General features: G+C 49.0%; 4 protein-coding genes across 4 annotated transcripts; 2 read left to right on the top strand and 2 right to left on the bottom strand.

The window, feature by feature from the left end:
- Nucleotides 1-10,366: 10,366 nt before the first annotated feature.
- On the bottom strand, nt 10,367-10,666 carry AKAW2_61230S (uncharacterized protein; the record flags this gene model as incomplete). Its single annotated transcript, XM_041680799.1, has 1 exon — nt 10,367-10,666. The coding sequence occupies one exon, from the start codon at nt 10,664-10,666 to the stop codon at nt 10,367-10,369; it is 300 nt and encodes a 99-aa protein (XP_041546728.1).
- A 2,058-nt stretch (nt 10,667-12,724) lies between these two features.
- On the bottom strand, nt 12,725-13,102 carry AKAW2_61229S (uncharacterized protein; the record flags this gene model as incomplete). Its single annotated transcript, XM_041680798.1, has 1 exon — nt 12,725-13,102. One exon carries the CDS (start codon nt 13,100-13,102, stop codon nt 12,725-12,727), a length of 378 nt encoding a protein of 125 aa, XP_041546727.1.
- A 1,282-nt stretch (nt 13,103-14,384) lies between these two features.
- AKAW2_61228A (putative C6 finger domain protein) lies at nt 14,385-15,607 on the top strand (the record flags this gene model as incomplete). The annotated part of the gene is made up of 3 exons (XM_041680797.1): nt 14,385-14,505; nt 14,561-14,890; nt 14,955-15,607. 3 exons carry the CDS (start codon nt 14,385-14,387, stop codon nt 15,605-15,607), a joined length of 1,104 nt encoding a protein of 367 aa, XP_041546726.1.
- Nucleotides 15,608-21,669: 6,062 nt separating this feature from the next.
- On the top strand, nt 21,670-21,897 carry AKAW2_61227A (uncharacterized protein; the record flags this gene model as incomplete). Its single annotated transcript, XM_041680796.1, has 1 exon — nt 21,670-21,897. One exon carries the CDS (start codon nt 21,670-21,672, stop codon nt 21,895-21,897), a length of 228 nt encoding a protein of 75 aa, XP_041546725.1.
- Nucleotides 21,898-23,610: the final 1,713 nt, after the last annotated feature.

Here is a 23,610-nt window from a genome sequence, read left to right as displayed (position 1 = left end):
GACTCTTGATACGGCCGGTGCAGCGATCAGAATGGAAATCACAACAATCAATTACAACCGATTTGCGAAGATGTACTGGACAAGACCACACACATGTGGAAACGGCATAACCTGAAACATATCGTGTTTCTGTATGTCTCTGCTCTGTCAAGTCTGTTTCACCCGTTCTTCCTCCCTTTTCTTGTGGCTCAGCTGTGTCTGAGTGTTTGAGCACGACCGCCATACCATGCCAGACAGTTTCCCAACTCCACAGCTAATGTTTCAGAAACTCTAGATGGCCTACCTCAACACGATTTTCCGATATTCCTGCGAAAAAGCTCCGCCATTGTTCCTCACTGGCGGCTTCCAGCGACCCTTGGCCTTCCCAATCGTGTCGAGTTATACTTGTTCATTCGACTTACAAACGTGCTTAGCATTTTGGTCCATGGGGATTCGAAATCCGCACAGAATCTGGGCGATGGCCAAATTGTGGAATATCAATAAATGGAGAGAATAACCACAAGTTATGCAATCTGAGTCTAATCAAATCTTGCTTAGATCTAATCATACCTGGCTTTCATAGGCTCTAAAAAGCCATGACCCTCGGCCTAACCCTCGAAGACGTCAGCACAGCTGTTTTCCACGATGAAGACTAATGGCCCGACTGGTCGTTTCTCGGTATATAATTCACGGGGAGGATTAACGAGCATCCTTGGAGCTGGGATTCTCTAAGACAACTCTCTTCCCCCAGACACACGTCTGTTGCATCTTGTCCGATCCATATGTTGGCCTCACAAACCCTGCAGCTGTGGTATAATGGCAAGGCTGATAGTTGGAAGGAGATGGCTGTAGTGCTAGGATGCTTGCTGCATACCGATCTGAATCCTCATCGGCAACACGTGGTTGGATATAGCCACAACTGCCACTGGACAGGCCTTCCAAACAACAGGCTTTCTCAGTTCCTGCCTGAAACTTTCCACATTGCTTGTACTCCACAGTCGTCATTACCACTGCTTCGAGGGCTGAACTGTCCCATTCGCCATACATCAAACGTGTGACGCGAGCAGCAGCTTCCCAATGCGCCCAGCAAGAAGGTCGGGCCCTCTGAATTGGGCGATACAACTCTCAGGGCATTGATCTCACCATTAGACCGAGTGAGCGACTCCGGCACCGCCAGTCGAAGGAGATTCAATAGTGAAGCCCCCGACCGTTGATCACGTACCTGTCTGGCTACCCGGGTGGTTCTGTGTCAAGTGGTAGTCTAAGGAGGCTATGAGTGAATGTTGACACCAGTGTTTGTGGGCTTAGAAACACACCGATGGCTCTCCTGCGCAGCTGCTACGCCTTCGACTATCCCAAATGTTCAGGAAGTCTAGACCGAAGCTATTTAGCCTATACGCATTCTCTGCGGGAAAAGTGATCTAGAACGTGACTCGCAATTTCACACTCGGTGGCATGTTTCTCGCTTCTTCGAACAGAGGATCCAAGCAATCGATTCCTATGTCCTGAAGCAACGCTTACGACAAGTACTCATGCGCAAACGGCACAAAATCGGTGTTTGTTCTTCAGTGTAGGTCCTTGCACCTTGCCAGTCATGTAGATTGTTATGTCTCGACTAACATTCCAACAAGTCTTCATCCAGATTCTTTGTCAACCGCTATCCCGACTACGTGTCATTCACAGTTTCTCTGGTACATCCTCATCGAGCATCAACGGAACGACCATTGCTGGATTCGGAATACAACGGGGAGAGATGATTGCTTTATATGCTTCAGTGGTTACACTACGCCGCCCCATAGTCACCTGCTGAGTAGTCTAGATGGTACATGATCGTGACCGCTCGGATAGGGTTGCGCAAAGAGCGGTTCGTTTGCTGCCACCGCACTCTTTGGTCAAAGGGCTACAGCCTGGACACCGGCGGAAAATACATGGCGCTACAGACTCACGGGGATAGTACGTCAGGTCTCGAGCGATTGAGAACGGTTTCTATAGGAGGATCAAGGAGAACTATTGTTGGAGGTAGCGGCAGAGAGCGACCCATCAATGAGTACAGCCAACAGTGATGCTGTGGGTGAGACAATACAACCGGAGAACATAGAATCAGGTTGTGCTTGGTCTAGTCAGGATGCGATCAATGCAGACAATGCTTTGTCAGGAAACATCCATTTATTCTTATTCCACGTTTTCTTGATTTTAGTGTACTCCCATCGAAGGTTCTCAGAGCTGTGAACTGGTCTCCCGAATGCCACACTGCTGCTAATGCCTGCTTGGATGTTTTATGGTGCTCTCACCCCGATCAGCTCCATCGTTGGCAGTTTCGGTGGTCAAGGTTTATGGTTTGATATCAACCAAACTAGATCTGGAGGTCTGCAATGCTCTTAATTCCCGAGTCTCTGTGCAACTTCTCTCCAGTTGTTGAGTGTCGATGACTGCCTGCATGGTTGTACTCGGGGTGTGTGGTTCTTTGAAAATTGGAATTGCCCTTATCCATCTCCTGCTACCATGCATAGCATGAGATCCAGAAGACCAGTGGGACAACACCGTATCAGACGCTTTACGGAGACGCCGAACTGTCGATGCGACGCCTCCGCCCCATCGTCTGAATCTGTTCTGTGGCATATGGTTCCCGGCCTCCAACAGACCCATTTATAGAACGATACAAGGTATGTAGAGCCCCAACAAGCTTATCCTAGCTGGTTAGTATACCATGTGCGATGAACTAATTGTGCGAAATGGATACAGGTTGCCGGGCTCATGAAGCTACCCCCAGACACCAGACGATGCGTATTGTCCACTCGTGTTATCAGTGTCCTATCGCGACGGAGTTCCGACCATGTATTGCTTCATGAAAAGACAACCCCGGCGCATTGCAAGAGCAACCAATATCGCCAAGATGCGTCCCAGAACCTCGAAGTTTCGGTACTCAGATGTCATCACACGTATTTCAGTGTCTGGTCCAACAACGCACAACTGCAATTGCGGTTGCGGCCATCGCAGTGAACGACGTGCTCGTCAATCATAATCAAAAGAGATTCATCTTTCTTCTCGAATGATTTCTCAATGTGCCAACCTGATAGTCAGAAACCTTGGAAAGCTGGCTAGTCAGAAGTAGCCACACGGAAGCGCAGTTCGCCATGTCTTTCTACGGCCCTTGCTAGATCAGGACGAAAGATGTGTCAGGTCCAGGGAACTGTTACTGGAGCGTCGATCGACTCTACTTTATTCATCCTGACGGGACATTTGGCATCAGTTTCAATCATCTATTGCCGTACTGGTTGTAAACCAACCCCTAACATACCACTGCGTCATTAAATACTACCTACCTAGCTCCCAGCTTAGGTTTCTCTATCTTCCCACATATCATCCCCCAGCCAGTATCCATCGTACGGATTTTGCATGGATTGATTGCCTGTTCCCCATGCTCACCGCTCTATACTAAGTACCCGAGGAACTCCCTGAGCATCTTCAATAACTCCTACCTTGCTGCCAACTTTAACAGCGACTCCAGCAAGGATAAGATGCAGGATTTACAACATCGCCATTCAAACCAAGCCATCCCCTGTTCAAGAAAAAAGAAGATCATTCCACCTACATTCCGATGGCTTTGGAAAGCATTTATCAACCAAGCAAGAACGTCAAAACCGGTCTTCCTTTCCACTCTGGGCCAATGGCTCAAGCTCAGTGATCATGTTCTCAACATCTTTATACCTATATTATACGCTGTCTTCGAGATAACTGCGTTAGAGCTACTGCGCTAGAAATACCCTTCGAAGAGGACTACGTGGACTTGCACAGAAGGGAAGAGTAGTTGGAGATACATTCCTCCCCATATGCAGACACCTTATCCTTTCTATTACATCTAGCTATAGCATCGTCTGGGATAAGGTGCTTCGGATGAGAGTAGTTCAATTTGAATGAGGAGAGCCTGAAGTCTTGCTATAAACCATAGAGATAGTCCTGAGGGAGAGAAAGAAGGCAGAGAGAAAAGAACAAATAAGATACTCCCAACTACTCGGAAAATTCAGAACAGGTAGATAGCGTCCCTTCAAATTAGTTCATGAGGGATCAGGAAGCTGAAGAGGGGATGGAGATGAGATGAGAAGACGGTTCTCCTATATTTACCTATCTACAAGTCTATTCCCTATTTAGGAAAGAAAATGAAAAGAAAGGATTATATTATATATCATATGCTTCTCATTTACTCTCTTCTCTACTCGGTCCTAAATTCCGCATATGCATATTGAGAAGAGAATTATTGATCCATGTATATATACTAACTATCGCCCATTACTATTATTATACTTCCATTATCTTTTCACAGTACTATCTATCTATCTATCTATCATGTATCTCTGGTATTCTATATTTATTCATGCTCTTGGTTCTTGCTTCAGTCTAAGTTATCTCCTAGTATATTTTCAAGGAATTCTCTCTCAGAGTCCGACTACATATGTCATTTTAAACCATCTACGTCGCTCAATTTTTTTTTTTTTTTTTTTTTTTTCCTTTTGGTGATGAGTGAAGAGGAATGGTATGTACGAATGAATGAATGCTAATATAGTTTATTTCATGTGGATTTGTAGATGATCGAAGATGTACTGGGAGTAATTAGTAAGTAGCTATTCAATCTATGAATATATATTTTCAGGAACAGTACCGTATCAACCAGTAGCTTTGTGGGCTATATCAGAAACACCAATCCTTTCTAATTCCCCTGGGAAGAACAGAACTCAGATGGGATGATATTATTGTTTTACTACTGTACTACATACATCATGATCTGGTAAATAAAACTAGGGAGCGGACCCGCGAGCATTTCCCACTAAATTTCCGCAGCTCTCGAAGGAGCGGGATCCATGTCTTTTTACTCCCTTTATAGCAGTCGCTAATTATAGCTTGGCTTGTCTCGCATTGCTGCAAGTTATGTTGGTTGGATACTGAATCCAACGTCTAGGAGGATTTTGATTCGACCTGCATTGAGTTGATGCAGTGGGTTGTGGCGAGGCATTTTGGTACCCCTGAAGACACGGTGAGTCTAGAATCTGATTCTAGCAGCGCTGGTGTCTATGTCGAGGGTAGGCACCAAGAGATAATTGTCTGGGAAGACTACGCTGTGTCTGATGGTGAAACGGATGTTCTTGATCGCATTTTAACTCATCGCGATTGGAGATGATGAACGTTCAAAGACCTTCACCGTTGTACTATGCTCTATGGTATATCCGAGTTGAAGCAGAAAACACCATGCAGTGCAGCGAGAGAGTAGTTCCGACTCAAGCATGCTGTCATAGTCTGTAGAGACATCGAGCTTGTACTGGACATTAGAAGAGAAAGTCATCTGTCTGTAGCCATCAGCTCTCAAGGGCCCAAATATTAGCGTAGGTAGACCAGAATGCGACCCAAGCTGCAGTGTTCAACCCATCCATACTCCCTGCCACTAGTGTTGCCTTTTCTTGGCAGTTATATCGTCAACCCCCCACGGACGACTGTAATAAACTCAGCAACAGACGGACTGCCAAATTGTGCAAATTGTGGTGAGTTCCTTCACTTGTGCCGCACTATACCCTCCTGACTGATATTCCATCTCGCACTTTTCCAGACCTGCGCCTGCTGCATCTCGTGGCACTTTTTGTGGCAAACCGTGGAACCAGACATCTTCCGTATAATTCTAACTTCGATAATCTAAGACATCTATCCGTTAGTCATTCTTTCAACGTAGATAATCATTATCTCGAGGCCATTATCAGTGTAATCATGCTCTTACCGTTGTTATCGACGTAAGCCAAGCGTTGCCCCAGATCATGACAGAGCTATTGGGCTTATCAACGTCATTATCTGAGCCACTATAGCCGAAACTTCGCATCCACAGCCCATGCTTTAGACTAAACGGCAATCCTCCGTAGAAGTAGCTAACTGTTGTGGATAAGCATGAAGTACCGAGCGACCAAAGAGGAGACAGGCATCAGCAACCAAGCTTAGACAGTCCAGTAGACCACTTCTAGAGCTGTTCCTCAGACAGGAATAGAACCATGGTGTCACTGAAGATAGAAAAGTCTCAGTATCCTTCTGCGCCATCTTCACTCATGGTCCAGTATACCCGATCCGAGCAACAGCCAGTCGTCATGCCGCGGAGGAAGCTAAACAAACCAGAAGAAGAAGAATATTCAGTAAGAATAACGAATGAGAGAGTGACACACTGGAAGTAGAAACTAACCAGAAGCTCGATATCCCCATTGAGACAGGTCAAGGGGTCCACGTCAAGCTGATACCTCCGTGTGGTCATGGCTCAATCACGCAGCTGCTGGGTCTCTGCTGTAGCTTTTGAGATCAGTTCCACATCTTGATAAAGAAGACGGTTAGTTCGGTGCTTCTATCTTGTTCATGGGTCATTTTGGAAGAGGAGCAGCTGGATCTGTGCGTTTCTGAGAATGACGGCTAGAAAATTCTCTGCGGTTTAGTAAATCCCCAGGTTTTCTGAATCACAGTAGTGATGAGTGCAATGCCAAGATGGCACAATAGAGCAGTCACATCCTCTAGTACACAGTAGATAGATAGATAGATTGAAATCTCAAAGGAATGGGATCGTGGTTCTTCAGACGCGAGTGATGATCGTCTCTGAAGGAAAGTTGCGGTCAACGCCGACTACCCCGATTGGTGCTAGCCGATATCTACTATTACTACTACTAGTAGTATCTATGGAGGGGGAAAGATACCTATCTGGATCGGGCAGTATTCAACTTCACGGAGCATGACCGAGAAGTATACTCGAGTACGTGGATGAAAGAGACTACTAAAGACATGAAAAGTACATATGACAGATGTCCCGAAAGTACATACTCCCTGCACATCGGCACTAAAAGGACAACAGATACTGCAAGTGGAATGGCCATGTCTCAGGCAACAGCAGGAAAGACAGCAATCAATTCGCTACTCTGTCTTTCATCATCCACCCCCCAAACCAGCAGGCTACACTATTCATCTACACCGTTTGCATCGCCCCCCGTGGCCATAACTCATCTCCAAGGCCGTATACGGATTCAGTGGGTCACTTGAGAGAGTCAAAGGTGGTACGGTTAACCCATCTGGAGTGGTCTGTTAGGCAGCGGAGAGAGAAGGGATGTAGGGAGGGAGGGAGAGGGGGGGTTGCAAATGGCGCTATAAAGGTGATACAAACATGTATCTGCTGCTGGTCTATCAATGCTGCCAAACCCACCATAGTAACCCCGATTTCTGGCTAGGATCTCGTGTTTGCAATGCCGGTATGACACCGACCGGAAAGCCAATCGCGACCGCAGCATTCTTCATCCAGAAATTCACCGGGGTACGTGAGGGAGCCATGATATACGAGCACGCCAGATGCCAAGCACCAGACACCATTTTTTTTTCTTTTCTAGTTGCAAACAAGATTTTGCGGCTTTTCCAATCGGCGCGATGCGTCAAGACACACTAAACCCAAACTCCCCCCCCCTTCTCCCTCTCCCCAAAGCATCTATACCAGAAGGGTGTCCTCCGTGCCCGACACACGCCTTACTATGAGTGGAAAGTAAGCAAGCAACCAGGCTAACCTTTAGCCCGGCACTCCCAGGGTTAGAACAGGACCGGCTTGTTTCATCCTCGCGGGCACTTGTCTCGAAAGGGATATGCTCGACTGGAGGGTCGGCCCTGCGACTGGATTGCTGAGCGTGTAGACTGGGGTCCTTACGTGTCCGGCGCTGAGCTTTACCGATGAAAAAAGAGTGGGCGGGTATAACTTCGATTAATGCATTTGATGATGGAACAGGAGATGGTGTATCGCTTCTCCCTTCGTAGTACTGCCGTAAGGAAAGAAAAAGTCTGCGCTAAAAAGCAATATGACCGACGCCCCTATTTCTTTTTCTTTTCTTTTTCTCTCTTAGGCTAAATTTTTGCTTTTTCAATAACCGTTACGGACAGTCGATAAGGGTGCGTCGCATGGTCCGCCAACCGTAGGGCGCCGAAATTGTTTCATAGATAGGCAAACCTATCTAGGCACCCTTTTGGGTACCCCTGCCAGACAGGGATGCTTCTGAAAACATTTGACAATCCATTTTTTTGTTATCTTATATGTCATAATCGATAGATCTCGTTCTTCCGAGGAAATAAAGAACCAAACAAGGGAAAAGCAAAAAACAAAAAAGTAAAATATAACGGGGGGAAACAAACGACCCACGAACGTCAAGGATCTCCGGCCCGGCAGAGACCCTTGAGATCGAACAAACAGAAAACCGAAGAAGCTCGGGGCTCGGAAATCCGCTCAGGGTCTGTTTCGGATGGATAGATCATACGGAAGATCAATGGAAACAGCAAAGCTGGGATCGTGAGGGCGCGCGTCGTATCATCGTATGTCGAGTGCAGTAGTAGTAGAGTAGACTATCTAGTTAGTAGTTACTTGTTGGTCTGTTAATAGATTAGGACATAATTACTGCATCGAGTGAGAACTCCGCCGATTCACTCCATCAGCCATGGGTGGTGAAAAGGCAGGCGCCATTGTGATTGGCTCCGATTCAGTCCAAGAGGACAGATGGCGTGGCCCTGCTGTGGGTTAGAGTCCAGTCGGACCGTAGATTCCTACCTACTTTGTACGACTCCCACCAACAGGAGGAGGTAATCTGTCGGAGGGGAGCGAGCAACACATGCCAGACTGACAGGCTGAAAGCAGGGAAGAATCATCATTGCCATGTTAATTTCTCTCTTGTTATTGCCGCGCACTTATCATCATCGTCATCAGCAGCAGCAGCATTGACTGGGTTAGACCAATGGTCGCTCATTCATTAGTTAGGGATTAAGTTTCACCCCTCGGAGAATTTTGACGCATGGCTTCTCGTGGAGAGGACCACCAGTGGTGCAGCGAAACACTGGGTTAGTGTTCATTTTAGTCCCTGCAGAAGCCGGGGGGGGTTGTGGATGGGGGGTGGATGTGGGTGGGAAGAGAGGCATGCGTATGTGGCCGTTAATCAGGAGGTAGTCTAGTCTATTCTAGTGTAGTAGTAGACCATAGCCAAGGCCATTGTTCTTACCGGTTAAGTAGCAAAGTAAGAAGTCGGAACTGGGCAACCGCCCGTTTCCCACCTATTGAAAGGCAGTGCTCCGTCCGGCGGACCGCGATGATCAGATAATGATTTGTATGATAGGGCAGAGCGTTGATGGATGAGGCGAACTTGTTTCAAGTCCGATACGAGACAATAAATGCCACTAAACAGCGCTAGGGCGAGGTGTGACTGCGGTGTTCAGGGAGAAAAGTGGAAGTTGCCAACGATCTTCGTCTCTTCGCTTACGTATATCGGCTGCCCGATCCCGCTAGCGACGCAAAGGCTGACCAAAGTAGCAATATCCACGCGTTTTAGTCCCAGGTACCTTACTATCCGAATCTCCCTAACCACTGACTATCTTGCTGAATCCAGTTAATGTACCAAGCATCATTGTAGATTGCATAACATGTTTAATATCTACCATTATACCTTCTTCACCAAGCAGCTAGTATCAGTGGTAAAAAAAATAAAATCAAAAAAATAAAAAATAAAGAAAGAGCGTCAGTAACGCTTTCCATCAGTCTCCCATCTGTGAAATTACGAACCAGAAAAGGACAGCGTGCCATTGTCCGTCAGTTAATCAATTGAAGGGTCCAGCGGATACACCAAGTTCCTTTTGGAGTTACGCAGGTACGTAATGGCCCAGAAAGTGCACACGGTAAGTGGAGGAAACCATCCGAGTTGTGTCTATGATTTTATCCTGGGAAGGGAAAGGAACTAAGTTCGGAGCCGAATTTATCCATCCATGGCTAACGAAAGCGCTACTAATAATAAATTGGAGGCCCGAGAGGACCCTGAAAGGCCAAGCAATCTGCTTGGGTTTGGCATGGGTGCTATAATGCTGGCTAAGTGCGTAGTTTACATGCATGTCACCATTCCATACTTTGATTGTATATATATATTAAATAAGTCTATGTAAATATATATAAATTAATTAAAACAATAGATAAACAAAAGTCGCGCATCCCTCATGTTCCCTAAGAGAAGGCAAGCCTATTACTTTAAACTAAACACATATGCCTGATCCAGGTAGAGTGAGTGTCCCCATCCATGTCGAACTGGACAAGTAGACTTTTCGCCTAGACTAGTAAAAGCACTCATGCCATCATCAATCAGCAGCAACAGCAGCAGCAGCAACAACAGTAGTGGCAGTGGCAGTGATTTCTTGTCATCATACGATTCTGGAAGTACCTCCGAATGCGACCTTGACAATTCCCATTGGAGTCTGTTTCCTTTCTACTACTGCGATCGACTGCAAACGCAATCCCTTACTGAGAAAAACCACTACACTCGGCCAGGCCAAGCCCACTGGCTACACTAGGATTGCAGATGTGATCCTTAAATCAAACCTTGGCTTGGAAGAGGCCCACCTGATTTCTGACAGATCCAGTCTCACTCTCTCTGCCTCTTATGGCGGAGTATATTTCCAGGGTACATGCAGGTACGAAGTCAGCATGGACGTGGATGTGGGCTGGGCTTGGGCTGTACACAGCATGGTGTGGGTGTGGATGGGCTGAGAGATAGCCGCTATGGCCGACTGGCTGACTGACGCGGGCGCGCCGCTGCTCTTTTCTACTAGAATTGTCTGGTTGCGTGTCCGTCGTAGCAGGAACCATTCCAGAGTTAGGCGAGAAACAGAGCATTTGCTGAATATCACCTAGTCCAGTGGAATCCAGTTCGAGCGAAATCAGAGGGTGAGAGAGGGGGGAAGTAAAGAGAGAAAAAGAGAAAGAAAAAAAAAAATTTTTTTTTATCAAAACGAAATAAAAAATAATCAAAAGAGAAACCCAAAAAAAAAATGAAAATGAAAATAAAATGAAGCCCCATGTCCATCCTCATTAACTCATCTGTGGAAACACCAGTGGGATTGCTGGAATGTGCAAGTCAGGATGACGATGATTAGGCCCCTGCCCCATGCCCTGCGGCGGCTCACCAATCAACAGCGTGACCGCTTGGCGAGGATGACGACTCCAGGGCTTCTCGAAGCTCAGCAAACTTCGAGTCTCTGTTTCACCTTGCCACTAATCTGCTTTGGGCGATCTTGCGACCGGACGAAATCCTTCGTCTTCGCCCAGAGGGGAAAGTCCCTCGCGCTGGGGCGCCGCTGGTTGGCTGCAGTCTCCGGCCAGACCCATGCGGCCGCCCAATCGATCGCGGCCGTCACCCTGGCCCCAACGAGGAGTTAAATTTAAAACCACGCTCTTCAGATGCTGAGTGGATGAGAGCCGGGATCCAGATTCCCCAGTTCTTCAAATGATTGACAGGTCTCAGCTATCAGCGTGTCTCTTTCCCCCTCTCTCTCACTCCCCTCTGCTAAGCCCAAAGAGGGAGGGAAGAACGCATACCTCCATGGGAACCCCACCCCCCACTCCTCCTACTACTTTGTACGTGAAGTTGAAGTGAAGTAGACTAGACGAGTCTAGTCTAGTCTTGTCTTGGGCGAAGTCTGGTTACAGGCGTCTGTCACAGACCTCTTGGGACCACGGACGACGAGGGTGGGAGAAGTTGGGAGGAACCAGCCGGGGCGGTGCGAGGGATCAGGGGTATCTTTTTCCTCTGTCCGCACCGACCGACCGACGCACGCCTATCTGAGAGGCAAAGTAATGGATGGAGTACCTACTTACTACGGAGTACTAGGTAGGTCCCCATGCACGATGCACACGCATGCTCCGGATGGTATGATAATGGATTGGGGTATTTTCTATTGCCGGCTTTTTGACAACCTCCAACCCAAGGTACTTCGTTTCCCCTCTCAAAGGTACCAACCATCTGTTCTGGTCCTTTGGGATAAAGGGCTGCAACTTGCATCTCCATCAGTCCACAGGGGAAAAAAAAATATTATCACCAATCCCACTTTCTGATGCCAGGAACTCGATGGATACAGTCCAGCCCAGCCTTTCCCATGGTCTCCGTCCTTCCTTTCCTCTTTTCCTCTTCTGGCTCGCCTCGACTCGACTTGACAACCTTAAGATCCCACACAGCCACATTCCATGTGACGGCAATGATCCCTGCTAATATTCTCGAATGCCGCCATCACCCTTTTCAGACACTCGTCAATCTCTGCCTGCCTTGGTAGGTTTGATGAGATGTTTCAATTGGACAGTCATTCATCTTGTCCCTGCGCCTGAAGACCTTCAGGCTGTCAGGACTGCTGTCTGGGAATGCCTCCCAACCAACTCCCAACGACTAATCGTAGTAGTATGGAGGGATCTCACATAACATCGGGCAAATCAGTATTCAGCTAGGCAGGTACGTCGAAGTTACCAACGAGTAGCTGAAGTAAATGTTGGACTAGTGGTCAAGTCCGCCAGTCGGGCAGTCCGACGCAAAGCCTACTAACATTCATTAACTAAATACTCCTCCATAGTCACCTAAAGGTACAGCCTTTTCTTCGCCATGGTATCATCCTCGGGCATATTAATAGTAAACCAGAGAAAGAAAATGGGGTAAAAAAAAAATTATTAAATTTCCAAGAAAGAAAAAATAATAATAATAAAGAGTAGTCTCCATACCTAGCCTGGCGTTTCAGCTTGGGTTAGTAAAGGCTTGCCCACCTGAGGCGAGCTAGTTCTCCGACCTGATTCTTCAGCACTGACAGTACCTTAATACTGGGGGGGGGGAATGGGGGGGAGGAGACACACGATTTCTTCTTTCCTTTAAGGAAAGATTTGGTAATAATGGTTCCGAATAATCCACGCATATTAGATTGCTTGATCTGGCTCTTCGTCATCGCCGGCATCATCAGCACTTTGTCTCATACCTCTCTCCCCATACAGTTTAACCACTGACTCTTGACACTGGGCCTTGTCTGGTTCCTGTGCCTGTCCCTGTTCCTGTTCCTGTTCTCTCTCTCGCTCTTTTGTCTCTGTCCCTTTACTCCTTTCTGCTAATTCTCCATTATCCACTTTGCGACTTACTTTCTGCCTTCCTTTTCCTTCCTTAGCTTCCCCCCCATGGTATAACCCCCATGGAATTTCAACTCCATTGTGCTTGAATCGTCCCAGTAGTCTTTTTATTTTTATTTTATTCCTCCCTCTGTCTTCTTTCTCCCTCTCCCTCTCTCTCTTTTGCGCACACATTTATTTTTTATTTTACCCATTTAATTTACCGTTTATCCTTAACTTGTTTTTCCTCTCCATCTCACTTGGTCTTATTTTTTTTTTTATTTTTTTTTTTTCCCTATTTACTATTTTACTTTTTTTTGTTTTTTTTTTTCTCTCTACCTCTACCCTCCACCTAATTTGGCTTCCACAGCCCCTTTCTTTGCAGTTCCTTCACGGTCCCCTAAAAAAGAAAAAAAAAAAAAACCTCCCAGCTTGGCTGTACAGACAATTCATACATCATACTTACTTCCTCCCAACGGGAGCCCAAGAATAATATTATTTCGCTCCGGGTTAAAATCTAAATCCCACCGCGCACAAAGTCCCGAGATCCTAGATCCCGAGCAACCAATTCCACTACTGCAGTGGGCACCCACTACTACGACGGAAGTAGGTCCTCGGTATTTCCTTTCCTCTTACTACCAAGTACTACTACTGGCTTCCTTTGCGACTTGACCACCACTACACTACCACCACCACCACTACTACTACTACCACCGTCTTTCCACTCAACTTGAACTATCGTCCCTCTTCCACCAACCTTTCACCTTCCTTTTCTCGCTGCTTGCCTTTCCTTCAATCGTCCGACGTCCTGTCCAGTCTTCTTCTTTCGCATTTACCTATCTATCCGACGTTTCCCCGCTTATTTTCGCATCCTTGTTGTTCTTATTACCTGCATTCAGATTGCTGGCTCCCTACTAAATAATTAATGATCCTTAATTTGCAGGCCGGTGCACCATTACCCGCTATCAACAAATCATCCTGCTTGGAGAAATTGAACCCTGCGATATTCTCGGACATTGCTTCTCCCTCCTGAAGCCCCGCTCCACGATTAGCAGCGACGCGACGAGCCAAATAATATACGTCCAGCCATTTACCGGTGCTTGCGACTCGGTCTGCCCAAACCCATCGACAAGATCCGAGTCTAGGTGGTGGCTATCCACAGTACCCTGCCCGCTAAGGAACGAGTGCGGAGGCGCACCGTTGGAACGAAGAATACCTCATAACAACATATCCCGATAGTCATCGCTATAATTATTTGCGCTTCTGACTTGGTGACATATTGTTTCTACTCGACACTTTTCACTGTCTAGCGCGGCATATTGCATCATCTCGATCCCTCAACTTTATTCGAAATATCTAATTTTCGCTGCGCACTTGGGCGGTTCGAGACGATCAGCTTGCCCTTCCTCTTTCTCTGTGCGATTAATGTGCTCTAAGCATACAGTCTTCAGTTTTTCATCGCATCATATATAGGGCTATGCCCGCGGTTGTCGAGGATAACACTCCGATAACAAGATCAGAAGGCACAGTCATGGAATCTTCCACTGCGGATAAAAAGCGCAACAAGCTTGGATATCATCGCACCTCTGTCGCATGTGGTAAGCTCTCGGTACTCCGTAGTCTCCGTTGGAATACTCATTTCTTATGCGACAGTACACTGCCGGCGGCGAAAGATCCGATGTCTTGTCGCACCAGATGATGCTCAAGGGCGATGCGAGAATTGTATACGCCTCCGGAAGGAATGCCAGTTCTTCCCTGTCGACCAGCAGCCCCCGATCGAGAAGAAGTCACGTCCCAGTTCTCGTTTAGAAACCGCTTCGACGGACCCCTCGACCGCTTCTTCGTCACCCCCGAATGTGACTGGGGTAGAGCAAGCGGAGCCTTTCTTTACTTATCAGCCCATGCCGTTGGGTTCGAATCCGGATGTGGGCGCCTTCAATACCGCGACCTTCCCGAGCAACCCGATGGCACCATTTACTCCAGGTTTGTGGCCCTACCCAGCAGGAGGAATGTTGGAGTGAAGTGTGTTGACCATTGCCTGAAACAGATCGCAGCGTCGGTGCGGAATTTGTAGGTCCCCCTCCAATGGAAACCGGGGTTCCGTGGGACGAGTATACGACCATCACAGACCCTCAAATGTTAGCGGCTATGCCCGCGGGCAAAGCGATGATGAACATGTCTACGAACGTTTGGGGTGCGACGCCCAATCCCATGGCACCGATGCCAACCACTTCGCCCCTGCCAGGAACGCCCACGGTTCCGTCGCAGTCGCAAGGCCTGGCACAGACACCCACGTATGCCATGCAGCCTGATGGGACGGTCTGGCAAGTACCGCCAACACGTGCGATGACATTCTCGGCACAACCCGCAGACATGGCAATTCCGTATCCGAACCAAGGTCAATTCGTGCAGCCGTCGCCGGCAGATCTCAAGAGAAGGATGACCAGTCCGGCCCAGTCTTTCCCCGGAACTCCAATAAACCCCCAGAGTCCTCCTGCAGCGGATCTACAGTCGGTGTCCGTCTCATACCCAGGCCAGCCGGCCGCTATGGGATTCAACACCTGGCAGGATGTGAACAGCATGTCCCCCATGAGTGTGGTCCAGTATCCGATGTACACGAACGATGCAGCCGCCCAGCAAGCAGGGTTTGGCAGCCCGCCACCAATGGGCCACCCCGGTCCAGGCCAATCCCCGCAATAACGAGCTCGAGAAGAGCGGAGATGACAAGCGCTTCAGAAGGAAAACAAAAAGCATCATCGGATTCGCTATTTAAATACCCCGTGCGACGTATTGCATCCATTTCTTTATCTCACTTCTTTCCCATATCATTCCATCCCATGCATGCACCTTTACTTTTACCGGCTGGTCATTAGCGGGCGCAGAGGATCTTGGGCGGTATTCTACTCTTCGTTTGTTCCATGAGACCCCTTTCCTCTTGATTGAGGCATCGTCTATTTACATGCGCGGCTCAGGGAGCAAGTTCTTCTAGACTCTCTTTCGTTGCTCTCCGGTTTTTCATTTCATCAATTTGCTTTTGTTCTTTCTTTTTTTCACCTACTGTTCACATTAGCTTTGGATATCCACGGTGGGGTTCATGAGCTACGCATTCAGCCACCAGCGGGACAGGTGTCTGATCATTGGTTTTGAGTGGCGTTACCGGCCTAGTCCAGTCTCATATGCTGATCCTGGCGCTGTCATGCAGCCCTCGATCGAAGACTAGTCTGGACCGACCCGACTCTTATGATTTCGTTTTGCTTTGCTTTAGTCCCCTGTCCATGCACCTAGTCATGTCCGTTGTTGACGAGTCGATTGAAAAGGGCAGACAGACGGATAGAAGGAAAGTGGCCATGTTTATGCTTTTGCTTGTTGCTTTCTTATTGACATAGACTCCCCTATAAGCCACCCTCTACCTCTAGTACCCTATCATTATGAATAGAAAACGGCACACAACTGCCTCTTAGTTCACTGCAGATCCCACACGGTCTTTCAGTTTCCCCCCTACTCCTTGCGTGCGTATATTAGAACCCCTTTGGTCTATGGCGCATATCTCATAGCGTATGCCTCTTCCCTGGGCTTACTATGGCAATTGTAATATGCCGTACCCATTTGAGTGGCTCTTATATCATTTTATTAGGCTCCTTGATGTAGCTGCACTCAGATAAATAATGTTTTTTCTGCTCAGTCACACCGGTAGGAGATGCATAATACTAGCCAGCAGTCGCTGAGAGGAACTAGAATGGAGCCAGAACGCAATGGTTAGTGCCAACAACAGCAATATCCGCTGCATCTAAGGATCAATTAGTCACCTTTAGCTCTAGAATCATCTCAACGTGTAATCTCTCCACATATCACCTTCTCACGTACCATCATTGCATCTATTCTGCAGCCAGTCCTTTCACATCGCAAACTTTATATACAAAAATCTCTTCTGGAAACACTTGATACGAGAACAAGCGGCTCGAGATTTCCGCAGTACATACACATCACAGCCAGGTTCCGTCACATGTGTGTGATATACACCCAGGTCTAGATTCCATTTGTAGATGGACCCATTTGTCGACGCGCAGTAGCCACCGCATTGATTTGTGCGACTGACACCCCAAACATCCCAGCACTCTATTGTCTTCTACGTGAAGTATTTCTGCTTATTACCATCACAACATATCCTTCAAGACGCCAGCCAGACCAGAAATGACATCATCGGTGTGACGCGATCTGGACGCATCCCGATTAGGCAGGCACAGGGTGGTCACGAGGAGCCCTTTTGTAGAAGAGAGTTACTACTACAGTTGTCAACTCTCCCTCCAGTTTACTCTTTACTACACCATCTTCACCCTCACAGCACACAATTCCGAACTACATGTTGTCTGCTATCCTGCTGATGTTACCCATGAAGATACGTCACAGGCAAATTGCTTTTTGTATGTTTGCTTTTCCCGCACCATGTCGATAACACCGTAAAACACTGACGATGTGATTGGAAGATTCCCCGACCCTTGCTAGCTGCAACGGCGATCAGAAGAACAGAGGCCACCTAAGCAATAGCTTGCCGTCCATTGTTCATCCGAATGACAACCCCGGACCAAACGGATTTTCGGGCTTGGTTGACTGATAAACGCCTTCACAGACGGAACTGCCAATGATAGGGGCATCCTGCAGTACTGCTTATCATACTGTCGGATACACCTGGCGGGATGAAACCGGAGCAGACCAGGAGAAAGTATATTTGCTCCGAGGTGATAACGATCCCCTGATAAGCTCGGTCGGGGATCGAATTTCGTCAGAGTACATAGTGTCCGGAGCGGAACCATGTTGAAGGAATGCTGTGTCGCTGCTCACACTCATATGGGCTTTGCACTGTGGCCTTCTGCGGGACTTGAGTATACCGGGTATGAGTCACTGGCCTTTCAGAAGTGATCAGTGCGTGTTGTGTGTGAGTGGAAGTGTGGGTATGGGGGTGTGTGTGTGTGCGCGCCACCGATCGTTCGGTCTGGGGTCCGATAATGCGGAGAGCAACAGCCTCACTTTATTAATATCATCAACGGCCCTGATAGCCAGCATTAGCTGGGCTGATAACAGCTGTCATGCTGCAATCTGATTGCCGCTTTGATGATGATTGCAGGCTCAAGGTACCAGGTTCAGCATCCACGGCGTGACGTGTCTGTGCTTTTCTGGCTCTTATCTCCAGGCTGTCCGGGCGTCTCGATGGCGACAACATGCATAGTTATCAATATGATTATCGCGACTCCTGGCCGATGCTCGGCGAGGGCCCCTGTTCTGACCGAGGGCGCTCCTCCAGTACAAAATCCGGTGCTGCTCCCATTGGGCTGAGACTTCTGATCTCTTCGCCCAGCGACAGGGACTGACAAGTGAGAACCTGGTTGACCGCCATTCACCTGTGATGCCTTATCGCGCTCCTGTGGGGTGCTGTATGCGGTTAGTAGAAGCCAGTCAACCCCTTTGGGCGCTGAAGGCCTTTTCCTGGAGTTGTGTGGATCATATATAAACACTGGAAGTCGAAGTGGTCGACAGCAACTGCTGGCTTTTCAGTTCCTCCTTGTTCCTTCGGCATTTTCTCCCCCCTTTTTGTCGCACATGGCAGACAAGGCTAGTATTTGAGCTCTTTTATTTTCTCACGATGCCCTCATTCCATGGGTATATAAGAGAAGCCGTGTGTGTACTGTGGGTAAAGCCCAGTTTTAACGCTGACTCTAGTGCCCCATTCTACCCCCAAACTATCTCCACGTCCTCCCCGTCCCGACCCATCGGTTCATGCTAGCATCTCTTGTATATGTACACACTTACTCGCAACTAGGGGACATGATACTGGCACATGCAGACACTCTTTGACGGCGCAGTCATTCCCTTCTTGCATTGCTAGTCAACCCTCCTTTCACGGTCGCATTTGATCTTCGCAAAACTCTCTCGACCGCACCAGTCAGGCTTCATCAGGCATTCCCTCTCAGCATACGACGACCCTCCATAGGCATGCTGGCACGTCTTATTTCCACAGTTCCTGCACACTTGATGCGGGAAAAGCTCATTGCAGGGGTTCAGGCTGTATTGCATTGTCTGAATTTCCGGCACACCCGCGCCAACCGCGAGAAAATCGAATCGATCCTAGCGTGGGGGGGTAGGAATATGCCGGAAGACGAATGTTTTCGCTATCAACTTTGGTCGGATGTAATCTTTTATGCTCATGATTGACATCTCCGGTGCATTTCTGATGACTATTATCTGTCTTCCGATTGATGCTGCCTGACAGCGGCGCATGACGCCTCGATCCACATTTGAACAAAACAGGAAGGACTTATTGAACCTTCCACAGACTGGGGACAGAGTGGGAGACGAAAATGGGAAATCTGCCGAGGCTGGAATATGGGGTGAAGGCTACCCCAATAGTCGACACGGAATATGGGGCGGATGTCTTCCGGGTGCGTTCCGCCTAGTGATGACGTCTCAGATCGTCCCCGGCGACGCGGTATGCTGGTCCAGTCGGTCGGTGACGTTGCCTGATTATGATATTGCATGATGCGAAGAGATCAACCTTCTGGTGCTATACGGGATTTTTCACGCCGACCCCTTGAAACTAACATTCTAATGATATTGTTGAGGGGCCTTAAGAACAGGTTCGACTATGGTAGGCTGGAAGCTCAATTTGCCGCTCGCCAGAGGGAAACTACAAGATACAGCTATCCCAGACACTAACAGAGACGGTGTACTTGCTTGGGCCGGTTAGCTCAGGCACGCATCTGTGCTTCATAAGACCGATTTCCTGTTCAAGCGTCCCGCCGGAAGTTGGTCGCTGCATCCGGACCAAAAGGGAGTAGTCATACCCCGTCTTATTCAAGGTTTGCGTGGCGCTGGCTCAGGAGTTCTGGAGATGCGAATTATCAACACTATTGATGATGATTACAGAATATAGGAATAAGTTGGAACGGGCCTTATTGGGCGTGGCCGTGGACCATGAGGTAGACAGGCTGGGATACTGTCGATCGATGGGCATTTTCCGGCCAACGGAGTTAAGGCCGGGCGGGTGAGTCAGCCGGATCCGTGCACGGCGCCACTCGCCCGCTTTGCCTTCCTCCCAAGGCTCCTGTCTATTCCCGTCGAACTCTATTGCTTTTGCCACGGCCCCAATATACCTCCCAAAACCAATGACTGGCTGCGCTTGATATTCCCCTTTCACATGCTGGCTGACCTTGTGCTTGCTTCGGGTTCTTATCCTTTTGTTGACCAAATGTTTTTTGTCGGTCTTACCCCAGCTTGGTCGTCCTTTTGGAGCCAGGCGACTGGGAGCGGCAATCGTGGCATGCATCTTGAAAGTACTCCATCGCTTCGAAATGACCCCGATTGACGGACGGCCATTGGCCGCGATGACCAAGGTCCATTACATGCTTATCTGCTTATCTGCGACTGTTATCTCCAGGACATCGTGGGTAGCGTGGGAGACCGTGATTATGGAGCACTAGTGCGGTGGACCTCGCGGTTGTTCCTCCCGTGGGGCCGAAACGTGCTTGAGAACCAGTACAGAAGCAATCAACGACTCATGCTGGCGCGTACAGAAGGGGCAGCTTACTGTGGTCACTATCTACTGCCTGTGCAGGCATGCAGTGGCCAAGCGACTGTCCTGTGCTCGGTTGCCCTTTTCTCAATACCATGATCCATCCGGCAGGACACCCACTCTTTCCGGCCAACGATGATGGCTAACGGCTTCCCTGGACAACCTTGTCTGGGCTTGGCAATATCTCATACGCCTCGATCATCAGCCGTGTTATTTGTTAACTGCTTATTATGACTTGCCACTTGCAGGGGTTTCTAAAAGTACTAGGAAACGCCTCTTGCACCGTGCTTTTGCCCGGGGCGGCGCCCGCACCAGTGTTGCAGTAAATAGGGATTAGTACCGAAGAAGAGCCAGATGAACACTACCGTCATGATTACCGTTGACCATGGCCCAGGGCTAAAGCCGGTTAATACGACGACGCGCCAGGACGAGGCTGTGAACCGACTACTGCATCATTATGCACTGCAGCTGCAGGATCGGATAGTTCTGGCCAACGAGTGATCTGGCCCAACTCAGAGGAAGCATGTCGGGCGGGCAGGCACAACTGTGGGAGGAGATGGAGAGCTTCATCCTCTGGTTGAATCAGAGCAACAAAGGGACCCCGCAACCATGGGTGGATCCACATGCATCAAGATGAATCGTGGATTTCTCCCTGATTAATATCTCTGCACCTGGGAGTGGAACAAAGGCAGCTATGAGGCTGTAGGGATTACTCGTAGCAGCAGTGGCTAGCCCTGCTAATGTACTGCCTATGCTTACTAGGCGGTGGTTTAGTCGATGCTTGTTACGCGCTTGAAACGCCTCTGACCAAACTGTCAATACCGCAGTGGATTACCGGGTCATACGCGGATCGGGTAAGATAGGGAAAGCCAGCTCCGGTGAGCATCCCGTAGTAAGTAGACTCCAACCAGACAGCCTGACGATGAGGAAGGTTGCCAACCTACGAGGGTCGGTCTCGTACCTGCTTTGGGTTTTCCCCTAGGCCTTCTTCTACTGCCTGCGGCCAATTCTCCATTTTGCGAGATGAGGGTGGAGAGTTGGTCCGACGACGCCTTGTCCGCGGGCTGGCCTCCCCGGAAACCTGCCTCCAGAGGGCTGGCCAACACGGCTGCTCGAGTCCACCGTGTCCGCAAGAGGACAGCAACCTTAAATTGGACGGTCTCGTGTCGCAGACTAGCAGCATGGACGGTGGCCAGCCATGTGCCTGACGGTGGCCCATAAGTGTGTCTCCATCCACGCGACGGAGAGAGAATTGGATCACTCGAGGGCTCGGGGGTCGTCCGGCCAGGCGGACAGCCCGATGGTGGACAGGTCCCGCCCCGCCGCTAGTGCCAGCGTCGAGGACATCGGGACGATGCGCTCGCTCACTGGTGGTGGCTGGCCTGTCGTCCTTGTTCCTCCTACGTCCGGAGAAGAGGTCCGATGAGCGGAGCAGGCCCTGACCCGTTGCTAAGTGTGGAAGGGGTCGCCGGTCAGCTACGCAGTGTCAGACATTCCGGAGAGGAAGGGTGCACGGTATGCTGTCCTGCAGGAGCGTCCAAGTGGACACGGTCATTTAACCATCGGGCCGATGGGACAGACCAAAGATGGATCATGCATGCAAGCGCACAGTCCAGGCTTAATAGATTTGATTCCAACAAGGTCAGGGTTAAGGTAGTGACTAGGGGAGCGACTATCGTGCGCTCAGATCGCATTATCCCAAGCGATAACAACAGCTTTATATGGGATTTCGGCCGACGATAGGGGGGTAAGCTTTTTAGTCAAGCGAAGCATCGGCTGATCACAATCCCAGTCCATCCAGGCCCATCAGTCGGTGGAAGTATACTTGATTACATTGATGATTTGTATGAAGCCAACAGGACTGGCGCGCGCGATGTGTCAGAGGTGAGTCGATGGTTGTGACGAGGACTACGGGAGGTATCTACGGTACTACTAAGTAGTGAGTGGCACAGGAAACCTAATCCTCGAGGAGGGTCGCGGAGCTCGCTGGCCCGAACACCTGGAACAGACAATTCGTATACATCAGATTGAGCAGCAGTAGCAGCAGCAGCCGACTACCACGACTGGGAAGTAAGTTATGTCGGGGTTTTCAGGACTCGGATTGTTTTACCATAGGCTGGGCATGACTGCGACAAGCCAGCGACGGTCGGCCCTTACGGTCGCTTGGCAGGCGATGATTGGTGGGGGAATTCAGGCCAATTCCTGGCTCCGAATCAGGATCCGGATCGGTCTGCTGCATCCATCTTTTTAGTCGCATCCCTCTGCTGGATGGGGAGTCTAACTAGTCATGGTGCGTGTCTTGGGTCTTGGGGTGAGAAAAGCAAGCTACAGAGTAGTTAGTTGACTGTATCGTGATGATCTCGACCCGTCGTGCGTGTCAGGTAGACTGACTGACAGCCAGACATACTATACTAGACCAACAAACACACCATCGTTTCCGAGACGGATGATCAGGGAGGAGAGAGCAAGTCTCGAGAGGAGACTAGTACTATGCGAGAAGAGAAGCATGGATGGGTTAATCTAAACGGACGGCGCTACTGCAGCTTTAGTGCTTCGAGAAACGCCAAAAACCCATCCCGACCCGCGTCACTGGCCAGGCCGCCCGTCACGGTATTACATGGGTATGGAACCAAGCTGCAGAGACGCAGCTAGTAAGCGTACTTACTTAGTACTATAGTAGGAAGGAAACAACGTATTCCCAACAAGCAGCAGGGGAAAAAGGAGGGGCAATGAGTTGGAGGTGGTTGGAGGTCATAATGGGGATTGTATATAATATATCATGTATACCATTGTTACTCCAGGTTTGTTGTTACTGCTTCCAGGACATTGAATTGACGTGAATTGTTGTTGTCGTTGCTGCAGTGAATGTTGAATTCCCATTCACCATTCATTCAGTTCCAAACTTCGCAGTTCTGCTACTTACAGCGGGAAGCTAAAAATTCCGGCAGAATCCCGGCGGGCAAATCAGCGTGGATGCGCAGGGACGTTCCTCGCGCATTGTGACTGGTTCTTGGGTCACTGAAACTCCAACCCACCCGTGGATGGAGGCAACAGCATCCACCGGGCATCTGGCTTGTGAATGAAAGGTTGGTGGCTTTAAGAGATTCAAAGAAGAAGCAGCAGCAACAAAGTTGTTAAA

Source organism: Aspergillus luchuensis, chromosome 6 (assembly GCF_016861625.1).
Source record: "Aspergillus luchuensis IFO 4308 DNA, chromosome 6, nearly complete sequence".
Lineage (NCBI taxonomy): Eukaryota > Fungi > Ascomycota > Eurotiomycetes > Eurotiales > Aspergillaceae > Aspergillus > Aspergillus luchuensis.
The sequence above is the reverse complement of the archived record's forward strand: the minus strand, read 5'-3'. Positions and strand labels throughout refer to the sequence as shown.